The 11434-nt window shown below is 51.9% G+C and overlaps 1 protein-coding gene across 1 annotated transcript; it reads left to right on the forward strand.

Annotated features, from left to right (window-relative positions):
* Window positions 1–3165: 3165 nt before the first annotated feature.
* On the forward strand, window positions 3166–10129 carry tbc1d2 (TBC1 domain family, member 2). The gene is made up of 18 exons (XM_088009322.1): window positions 3166–3319; window positions 3627–3706; window positions 3787–4516; window positions 5082–5193; window positions 6433–6553; window positions 6632–6750; window positions 6918–7096; window positions 7161–7430; window positions 7545–7676; window positions 7785–7895; window positions 8006–8178; window positions 8259–8370; window positions 8594–8794; window positions 8860–9047; window positions 9117–9237; window positions 9307–9492; window positions 9593–9714; window positions 9805–10129. The coding sequence occupies exons 3-18, from the start codon at window positions 3788–3790 to the stop codon at window positions 10001–10003; spliced, it is 3075 nt and encodes a 1024-aa protein (XP_087865448.1). The 5' UTR covers window positions 3166–3319; window positions 3627–3706; window position 3787; the 3' UTR covers window positions 10004–10129.
* The last annotated feature ends 1305 nt before the right edge of the window (window positions 10130–11434 follow it).

Genomic DNA, 11434 nt, shown 5'->3' on the forward strand with positions numbered 1-11434 from the left:
ACTGCAGCTGGAACATTCAGCATCTTGCTTTGACTAGACCACTACTCTGTGGCTGTGTTCCATTTCTCTGGTTGCGGATCATTTGGCTCGATAAACTGCAGTTTATTAGAAATAGATTTCCCGCGTCATAATTTCACCTGAAATTTGGAACAATTGATGAGGATCAGAAGGAAGTCTGAGGGGAGAACAAGTCGAGTCCCACCAACTGATCGCTCTGTCTCTGTCTCTGTGTGTGTGTGTGTGTGTGTGTGTGTGTGTGTGTGTGTGTGTGTGTGTGTGCGTTTGTTTGTAATACCTTGTGGGGATGATTTTCCTGACATATACCACGTTGTGGGGACCAATTGCTCCACCCTGTTTTTGGGTCAGGGGTCAGAGTTAGGGCTAAGGTATGAATTGAGTTTTGGTTGGTTAGGGTTAGGAAAAGGGTAAAGGTCAGGTTTAGGCTGTAGAAATGAATAGAAGTCAATAGAAAGTCCCCACAAAGATAGCAACACAAATGTGTGTGTTTGTGGGTGTGTGTGTGTGTGGGTGTGTGTGTGTGGGTGTGTGTGTGGGTGGGTGTGTGTGTGTGTTTTGGCCGTCGGCTGTTCCTCTGTTCCCAGCCGGCTGAGGCGTTTCGGGGTCAGGCAGGATCAGGAGGAACTGGTTCCGGTCGGCTCAGTTTTCCTCTTCGCCTCAGTGGACGGACTCTGTCCTCCATGTCTCCTCCGGATGGCTCGCTTCTGTCGCTCAGGTTGCTGTTTTTGTTAATCTGAGTGAATCTGTTTGGGGTCAGGTTGATTCTCTACCTGAGGAGCTCTTCGTGTGTTTAAGACACGGGGCTCTGCTGCCCCCTGCTGGTCGGCATCGGAATCACAGAATCTGCTGTAACCTGCACTGAGCTTTATGAATGTAGCCGCTGCTGTGCAGCTCGCATTATGGGATGGCACCGAGTTCAGTAGATTATTTAATCATAGAAATAAATGTCTGAGTTCGTAGTTTTGACGCATTAAAGACCCATCGCTAGTTTTAATCAGAACCTGGAAATGGACCTCTGAACTGGTTCTGCTTCCAGAACTTATACAGTTCTTCTGGAGAAACAATAAAATGTTCTGCAGCAAAATAAAATAAATAAATAAAATAAAAATAAAAGCATAAAATCAAAAACCGGAAGTCAACAACCACATACTACACAAAACAAAATAAAGGCAACAAGCGCCAAAAAGGGGATAAAAATAATAAGGAGCTTAACCGGGGTTATTTACATGTTACATTTATATTTTAATGTATTTTTCCCTGCAGTTTGATTCCGCCGCCAGATGGAGACAAAAGGATTTGATTAAATTTCCTGTGGAAGAAACTCTGACTTCAGATTAAAAACCAGGGGCCTCATGTTTTAAACACTGCGCAGTTTTCACACTAAACCTTGTCAGAAAATAACTCAGCTGAGTAAATCTGTACTCACGCTCACAGCTGCAGACTTTTCCTGCTGGTCTTGATTTACATTAAGATAAATACATCTTAATGTTAAGTTTTTAATAAATACCCGGAAGTCTGCTGCCACCTGAAGCAGTAACCATGGCAACAGCGCTTGTTGCTACCTGTATAGAAGCTCTGTATAAATATTTAGAATAATGTTGATTTGATGTAACCTTACAAAAATAAAATATGATTAAGATTAACAGCGTCTTTAGGTCAGTGACCCGAAGACGAGACGGACAAAAACAGAATAAATGGATAATTGTTCGCCTCACAAAGAGTAAAGAGAGACAAACAATGGAAAGGTGGGCGGACTAACAAAATAGAAAATCAAAAGGACAGCAGGAAGCAGTCATAAAACTGTAAAAACAGAAATACACAAATTACTAAATGCATATGAAATTACTTTAAAACACATTATAAACACTGCATATAAACCAGTACTCTAAATTCAAACTGGTGCAGCCCGACCAAATAAAAAACAATATAAGAGACAGAAACATACAATTCAATCTGATTAAAAGAGACAAATGTATAAAGCCTACCTGCGTCAACAACAGGCCCTGAATAAAAACACCATCAGTAGGTATTTCTTCTTCTTCTTCTTTTGATTTTTATTGGCGGCTGGCATCGAACTTAAGGTGCATTTAGCGCCACCTACCAGACTGGAGTGTGGCCATCAGAGATCTCAGAGGGAAATTAACACCTCAGTGATGTGTACGATGTGCAAATTCACATCTCAACACACTCATTAATACATGTATGAATGCATGAGCATGCACCGGCATACACATATTCTAAATACGATTAATTAACCCAGTGTTTTTTAAAAACCTAAGCAAGAGATTTCTAACATAATTTGATTTATTTCCTAAAGGATTAAACATACAGTCCTATATTCGTTCTGCTTAGTAATGATTTTCAAAGCTGATGTTCCTCTGAGTATTTATCACATTCTAACATGACATGCTCCACTGTTTCCATCTGATTACAATAACTACAAACCGCAGTCTCATGCTTTCCTATTCTAAACAGAGAACAAGTCCAGAATGCCCAATTCTAAGTCGAGTCATAACCACTTCCACACTCAGACAATTACTACCTCCCACAATCTTTTGAATAGCATGTAACTGTCTTCCATTATCATGATTATTCCATTGCTCCTGGCAAATCTTCATAATTTCTTTTTGAATAATAGATCAGTACGTATTTATTTACGTATTTTTTAATCTAGATTCTAGATTAAAAAATGTTCCAGATATTGCTAATTCATTTGAAAATATCTGAAAGGAATCATAATGAGTCAAAGCTACAGTTCTATAAATCTGTTAGTTTTGTTCAGTTACTATTTTCATTCTGCAAGTCAATTTGCACCAACTGGATTTACTTCAGACATCATTTAATTGTTGATATTCAAAATAAACGTTTCAGATGGTCAGTACTGCAAAAATCTTGAATTGACAATTAGTGCCAATCTGACGTAATTTCTTCCAAAGTTAATTATAGATTTCTTAATTTGATCAATTTCTTATTCTTGATTAATCTAGTCAAACTATTTTCAGATACCTGCACTGGTCATGTGGTGAAGCAGATTTTATGTCAAAACGGCCTGCCATAGACCACGTGACTCAGCCCCGCGCCTTAACTCCAGCTCTGACGTCGCTTCTGGAAGCGGGACTTTTCCTGCTCTTATTTTGAAGTGAAGAGCGGAAGTTGGGTGTGTTTGGGTCGGAGCGGAGCGGGAGCTGCGGGACACGAGCCGCTGAGAGAGGGGCGCGAGACACAAACACCAACAGGTAAACAACAACAACAGCAGCAGCCAATCAGAGCCACCGGGTGCGCCCAGGCCCCGCCCACTCAGGTAAGACCTCCGCAGAACCGAACCTGTTGGTTCCGGGTTCTGGTTCCTTCCTTCTGACCTGACCCACTGCTGCCGGTTAGAACCTCAGTCTGGTTCCGCTCAGTAAGTCCCAAATGGTTCTGTTCAGGTTCTGCTGGAGTGAACCAGAACCAACCCAGGTTCTGGTTCCGTTTGACCCACTTAGATAGAACCGGACCAGAACCAGGCCAGCACCTTCCTGGTCTGACTCTTTACTACTACAGAACCAAACCAGCCCGGTTCTGGTTCCGTTTGACCCACTTAAATCAAACAAAGCCTTTTTCACCAGAACCAGAGAAGTTCTGCAGCGGATTGGAACCAGAACCGGAACAGAACCTGGTCCGATTGGATCGCAGCTGCAGCTTCACTGTGAGGAGCCAGAACCTCAGACAATTGGATCAGAACCGGTTTCAGCCCGGTTCCGTCTGACCCAGTTCTTCTCCTTGCAGGATGGACAGAGGAAGTCCCGCCTCCGACTCACTTCCTGTTCCCACTGACCTGATCCGGATGGGTCCAGACTCTCAGAACCAGGAGGCGGTGCAGAGCGGACCCGGCTGCCTATCCAGGTCACCAGAACCAACAGAACCTCCTTCAAGCCCACAATCAACCGGACCAGAACCTCCTGGTTCTGAGCAGACGGAACCAGGAGGTTCTGGTCCGGTTGATTGTGTGCCAGAAACAAGTTCCCGCCCAGTTCTCCAGAACCCAGAAGGCTCTACAGATCAGGCTGAGGAGGAACCAGGTTCTGATCCATCTGAGGTTCTGACTGCCGGACCAGAGGAACCTAGAGTCCATCAGAACCCAGGCGAGATTCTGCCGGCAGAGGAAGGCGGTTCTGTTGCGTCCTGTTTGGGTCGACCCGGCCGTACGGAGTGTCTGGACCTCCAGAACCGTCAGACCCCGCCCCCTAGCGGCCAGGTGTGGTCCCGCCCCCCCGGCGCTGCAGGTGAGCCCAGGCTGTGCGGCTTCCTGCAGAAGCAGGCGGGGCCCCTGAGGGCCTGGAAGCGGCGCTGGTTCAGCTACGAACAGAACCAGAACCAGCTTTTCTACTTCCGCTCACCGCAGGACGTGGCGCCGCTGGGCCAGATCCGACTCAACGGCGCCACCTTCACCTGTCCGCTGAACGCCGAGAGCGGCACCTTCCACATCCAGACGCCCGAACGCACCTTCATCCTCAAGGTAGGAACTCCAGGTCGGGCCGGGCCGGGTCGGGTCGGGTCGGTCTGGTTATATTCGGGTAGATCTGAGTATGGAAAGCCAGCGAGGCCAATAATTTTTAAACTTTATTCTCTTCTGGAGTTCTACTGGTTCTACTGGACCAGTCAGTGAAGGTTCTGGCATCTTTCTGGAAAGAAAGACAGGAAAGGTTTCCATAACAGTACCAGACCAGGTACTGGTCCAGAAATCCAACTCCAGTCCATTTTTCTAGAGAGTCCGGTTCAGTTGGTGAGGTGTGAATGCTAATCGACCTCTGACCTCCAAACCTCAGTCTGGGTTCAGTTTGAATGTGAACGGCCAGCAGACTGGAGACCGCTCCAAAAGCAGGAAGTGGGCTACAGTGCAGGGCATTCTGGGTAAATACAACCAAAGCTAACGTGTTAGCAGAGAGAGAAACCACGGCAGCTGGAATTTTGGCCCTGCTAACATTCCGTATCTGATCCTGGTTAGCAGAAACCTCTGAGACGTGTCTCCTGACTGGATCAGAACCCGACCCGACCCGACCCGACCCCCTCCTGTGTTTCAGGCGGTGAGTCAGGAGCTGATGCTCTACTGGCTGCAGCAGCTGCAGGTGAAGCGGTGGCAGCACCGTAACACGTCTACTGGACCGGACCGGACCAACACCAACAACCTGACAGGTGAGAGCCACCAGAACAAGTCGCTCTGGGTTTGATCCCAGGTTCTGGTTCTGGTTCTCTAATGTTCTCTGAAGAACCTCTGAGTTCAGAAGCAGAACATCTGGACTCCTGTCCTATGGATTTTATTTAGCATATAGGAAACAAAAACACGCCACACTTTCCAGATTTTTCTGTTAGAAAGAACCAATCATTTTCTTTCCTGGTCCAGTTGGAACGGGTCACAACGGGTCGGAACCTGGGGAAGTTCAGAGGGTGTGAATACTTTCTCGAGGTGCTGTTTGTGGTTCTACTGGTTAAACTGGTGTTAATGATGTTTGAACTGGTTCAGATAACGGTTCTGCTTTGGGTCGCCTGGTTCTGGTTCTGTTCATGTTGTTCTTTAGCTGACTGGTTCAGCGGTTCCGGTCCAGGATGAACTGGCCCCAGAGGAATGACCCAGTTCTGTTGGTAACTTGTATGTGGTTCTGCTGGAGCATTTACTGGTTGAACTGGTTCAGATGGTCCGACATCCTGTCCCCCCTCCCCCACCTGTTGGGAAAGCCTTCCTGCAGGAGGGAGCAGCGCCGTCTGACTCACTTCCCTGAATCGGAGCGGGCCTCACTGAGTCAGAACCGCCCCGCTCCTCATCAGGGAGTCGCTGTGCTCTGGGCCGTTTCCATGGAAACAGCTGTCAACAGGAAGTCCGGTTCTTCTGACCCAGGGTCCAAACAGTTCTGACCCACTTCCGGCCCATTGCGCTTCAAAATTCGGATTACATCATCCTGAGGACAGGAAGTGACATCACAGCTGCTGCTGCAGGCGACAGAATGGCAGGAAGACAGGACGGTTCTGGTTCTGGTTCTGTATATCAGCAGGTTCAGGTATTCACTTCATGTCCCAACTCGTTCAGAGCTGCAGCGCCGCCGCCCCCTGCAGGCCGGACAGCGCCACTGCAACGGTTCCAGTCCACAGGGGAAAGAAGCCACATGTGACCCGGTTCTGTAACATGACTGATCAGAATCTGGACCAGAGCCGTCTCTGGTCGGGTTTTGGGCCTGGATGGACGTGTAGAACTGGGCTTTATGGACCCGGTTCCTCTCTGAACATTCCTGCTCAGAACCTTTCACCCCACAGATTGATCACCTTCACAGGTCAAATGATCAGCATGGTGCGCTGCCCCCTGCTGGCCGCTGCAGCTCATTACAGGAAGTGACGTTTCCTCCACGCCTCCTGCTGAGGTTCTGTTTCCTGTCTAAGCAGACAACTTCCTGCCGAGGCAGCATGGTCCTGTGGGCCTGGTGGGGGAGGCGGCGGCCATCGCTCCGGCCCAGCGCTCGATGCTCGCCAGCGTCTCCATCAAACACCCGCTCATCCAGTTCCAGTGAGTGGATCCGGAAGGTTCTGACCGGGTTGTTGTCTTGTTGCTCAGCTGACCCCGTCTGATTCTGGTTCTGAACAGGAACTCGGTCCACAGTCTGAGGAAGAGAACATCTCAGGACTCCAGTCAGAGCTCAGTGTTCTACGTCAATGATCTGCCTTGGACCGGAACTGGGCCGGAGGACGGCGGCGCCCCCGCAGGTAGCGCAGGGTACTGCAGGTATCGAGTTCCTTCTGGGTTCTGGACGGTTCTGGGTTTGACCCGACCCAGTTAGAGGGCAAACAGAACCTTCGGGAACCCAGAGCCGGTGCAGGACCAGCTTCTTTCTGAAAGCTCATCCTGATGACATCACATCCTGTCTCCTCAGATGCCCCTGCGGCCGACCCCGCAGGTCAGAGGTCGGCGTCTCCGTCCCGCAGCTGGAGGTCCAAGTCCCGGGTCTCGTCCTCCGTGTCGGACCCCTGTGGGGACGCGGCGTCCTCGGAGCGGACGTCCCACCTGCAGCAGGAGAAGCAGATGCTGATGAAGGAGGTCAAGGCTCAGAAGGTGAGGCGGTTCGGCCGGACCTGCCGCTCCTCCAGAACCAGAACTGACGCTGTGTGTTCCTCAGGAGCTGGTCTGGATCCTCCATAAGGCGCTGGAGGCGTCGCAGCTGGAGAAGCGCAGCTGCAGTGAGTTCCTGGCGGCGCAGGACGAGCAGCAGCGCCTGGAGCTGCTGCGGCACGGCGAGCGGCTGGCGGCGGACCTGAGGGCCCGGCTGGACGGCGCCAAGATGGAGGCCGAGGTGCTGAGGCGTCGCCTGGACGACAGAGACGCTCAGCTGGCTGAGCTGCAGGAAGAGGTCAGGCTGCTGGAGGAGAAGAACGCAGCCAAGCAGCAGGTGAGGACAGGTGACCTCCAGATGACCTCTAGATGACCTTTGGGTGACCTCTGAGGTTCTGGTCATCTGATCCTGTTTCCAGCTGCACTGATTGTACTTCCTGTTTCCTGTCAGGTGATCATGAAGCTGACTGATCAGGTGACCTCCTGCCTGTCGGACCCTCGGCACCCGGACTCCTCTGGACCCGCCCAGAACCAGAACCCTCAGAACCACAAGCAGCTCCAGCAGCAGATGGACAATCTCAAGGTGGAGTTCAGCTGCCTCACCTGATCCGGTTCCGGTTCTGATCCGTGTGTGGAGGCTCGTAGAATGAGGTCTGGTTGGTTCTGACCCGGTTCCGGTTCTGTTCTTCAGGACGACTTGGCGGCGTATCAAACCCAGAACCGGTTCCTGAACTCAGAGATCTACCAGCTGACCAAACTGTGGAGGAAAAGCTCCGAGCAGGAGAGGAGCCTGATGGTGAAGGTGGGAACGCTGGGAACGCTGGGAACGCTGGTGCAGGTCTGGTTCCTTACTGGACCTAGCCCGGTCCTGGTTCTGCTTCTCATGTTCCTGCTCTCTGATTGGCTGGACAGTGTGCGTACCTGGAGGCCACCAACTGCCAGGTGGAGAGCCGTTACCTGGGCGTCCTGCGGAGTCTGCAGGAGGCCAAAGCTCTGGCTCCGGAGCAGCAGGAGGCCGTGCAGCGGCTGATCCAGGACGCCCTGGGCGGAGAGGCGAAGGGCGTCGTGAAGCTGAGCGCGGACAGGTAGGAACACCTGGACACCAGCTTCCTGCTCTCGTTCCCTGACATGAAACGGGTAAATGCGCCCTGTGCTCCGTCTGCAGGGATCATGACGAGTACGGCTTTAAGATCGTCCCCGACTACGAGGTGGAGGACATGAAGCTGCTGGCCAAGATCCAGGCACTGGAGATCCGCGGCCACAGCCTGCTGCAGCAGGTCAGACTGCTGCCCAGAGCGCCGACTGACAGGCCGCTGCTTGAATGCCTGCAGACACAATTCAGGGTTTACTGTGTCACTGTTCATGACATCATAGAATATTAGAAGCTTTGCTGAAACCTGATTGGCTGACAGAGCAAACATGAACTGTTACTGTATAAGTGTTTCTTGCTGCTCTAACCCACCGTGCCGGTTCTGGTTCTGGTTGTGTCTGTCCCGGCAGGACAGCATGGAGCGCCCCCTGCTGGCCCGCTGGGCGCAATACCTGGCCGGCCGCTCAGAGGACGATCTGTGTCCGTCTCCAGAGCTCAAGGCTCTGCTACGCTCCGGCGTCCCTCAGCAGTACCGACGGAGAGTGTGGCGCTGGCTGGTCCGGACCAGAACCAGAACCGTCTGGGAGCGCCACCCACAGCGGTACCAGCAGGTAGGCCGACGCATTGGGCCGCCGCGGTCCAGGCGAACCGTGGCTGACCCTCATTGCGCTTGCAGCTGTGCGAGAAGAGCCAGACGTCGCCGCACCCGGCCTCCAGGCAGATCCAGCTGGACCTGCACAGAACCCTGACCACCAATCAGAACTTCTCCTCACCCTCAAGCCCCGCCCTCCAGCAGCTGCGCCGTGTCCTGCTGGCGTTCTCCTGGCAGAACCCGGGGGTCGGCTACTGCCAAGGGCTTAACAGGTAGGAGGGGCGACACCGGGTCAGGTGACCCCCATGGTGACCCCATGGTGACTTTGCGGTGCCCCTCAGGCTGGCGGCCATCGCCCTGCTGGTGCTGCAGAGCGAGGAAGACGCCTTCTGGTGCCTGGTGGCGCTGGTGGACGCCATCATGCCTCAGGACTACTACACCAAGAACCTGCTGGCCTCTCAGGTGAGTCTGCAGCCAGGCGCTGTCCTGCCCGGTGACGGAGTCGCCCACTGATGATGCGTTCGCGTTCAGGCTGACCAGCGGGTCCTGAAGGACTTCATGGCAGAGAAACTCCCCCGGCTGGCGGCGCACCTGGAGAGTCACGGGGTCGACGTGTCGCTGGTCACCTTCAACTGGTTCCTGGTCGTCTTTGTGGAGAGTCTGCCCAGCGACATCCTGCTGCCGCTGTGGGACGCATTCCTGTACGAGGGCTCCAAGGTACCCTCAATGCACCACACCACCAAACTGACTTTGAACGCACCACAAGAGAAACTGCCCCTGCTGCCCCTGTAACCAGTTGCCTCGCCTCCGGCTGCAGGTGATCTTCAGGTACGCTCTGGCTCTGTTCAAGTACAAAGAAGACGACCTGCTGAAGATCCACGACAGCGTGGAGATCTACCAGTACCTGCGCTTCTTCACCAAGACCGTCACCGACAGCAGGTACGCCTTCTGTCTGTGTGGGAACACTCAGGGTTCCAGCAGACACTCAGCGTAGCTCCACTGGCTGTAAATGGGGTCTCTCCTCAACAGGAAGTTGGCGGCCATCGCTTTCTGCGACATGAACCCGTTCCCGCGGCGCCTGCTGAGGAACCGCCGCGTACTGCACCTGGAGCGCCTGCAGGGGGAGCTGCAGGAGCTGGAGGAGCAGCAGAAGGAGTTTGTGACGGAGAGCGCCCAGCGGAAAGACAAGGAGCTGGACCCGGCCAGTGAAGATGATGAGGAGCTTTAATGAGAGGGAGCGTCACGGACGGTTACCATGGTAACCGCTCCCTGGTTGGCTCCCCTGGACTCAGACATTGTTATCAAAGCTGTAAATAAATGTTCTGCAGGTTTAAATCCCTGTTTCTTCATTAAACCAGAACATTTCTTGTTTTTATCAGGTCAACAACAGAAACTAACAGAAGCTAACCCATATGTGACATAACTTCAGGAATTATCTAAGACAGAGGTCTCATTCTCGCGGCCCGCAGGACGTTGTCTGGTGGCCCCACCGTGATATGAAAGTATAATATTAGTGGGGCCCACAGGGTGAGGGGCCTCTGAAGGAAGTCCCGCCCACCGTTCCTCGTCATGGCTGACAGTCGGTGCTAGGCTAAGCTACACTGACTTCATGCACACTACGCTTGTAACAACAGAGCGGCGGATGACGGACCAGTCCGGTACCAGTTTCCCTTCCCTGCAGTCGCCATTCCGGTTCTTTCTACCATTAATGTCATGATCAAACGCAGAGAAAGGCGACTGCTACCGGGCTGCGTCATCCGCCGCGCTGCTGTGACAAGTAGAAGCGGTGATGACGTCACGAGACGTTCTCCATACTTGCTAGCTGGCTAAAGACTTCTATGAAACGTAGAACAAGAGCGACGCCAAGTGGAATAAACTTACGGTGTGTTCACACTGCAGCCTGAAGTGACCCAATTCCGATTTTTTTTTTTTTTTGACGTAATGCGACCTGTATCTGATCTTTTCATGACAGTCTGAACAGCACAGGTCGGATTCTTTAAGAATGTGACCCATATCCGGTACGTATCCGGTTCAAATGCGACCTAACCTCCAGGCCGCATCCATCCGAACTGAACGTCACCGATACTAAACAAATTCTGCGTCCTGATACGGGCAAGCGGGAAGAAAAACAACTATGACAGACTATAATGAGGATTAAGTTGTTAATATGCTGCTCCGGCCGGACAACAACTTCAAATATGTAAGCTAAGCTCCACCGTTAGCCTCCATGTTTACTTCCACAAACACTGAGCACTTCTTCTTTTTATGGCGGTTGGCAGAACACTGAGAACGCTGACGCTATGGCGCCCTCTACTGCGCATGCGGGACACTTTCAGGTCGTTTGCCCGTTCAGACTGCAGAACGCATACGGGTTGCATATGTGTGGCTGTGTGAACGGCCCGGCGAAAGAAATCCGATTTGACAAAAAATCAGAATTGGGTCACTTCAGGCTGCAGTGTGAACCCACCCTAACTTTTGTCTCACCCTCATCAAGTCTTTGTCAAAGCCAAAGCCTGCAGTTCATGTATTGGATAAATAATTAAATGTTGATGACATTTGAGGATTTTTTTAAAATGTTTTTTGTGGAATCCTTCATGCGGCCCAGCCTCACCCAGACTCTGCCTCCAGCGGCCCCCGGGGACATTGAGTTTGAGGCCCC

The sequence above is a fragment of the Poecilia mexicana genome, unplaced genomic scaffold, assembly GCF_051168715.1.
Source record: "Poecilia mexicana isolate PSO_F unplaced genomic scaffold, ASM5116871v1 scaffold_10, whole genome shotgun sequence".
NCBI lineage: Eukaryota > Metazoa > Chordata > Actinopteri > Cyprinodontiformes > Poeciliidae > Poecilia > Poecilia mexicana.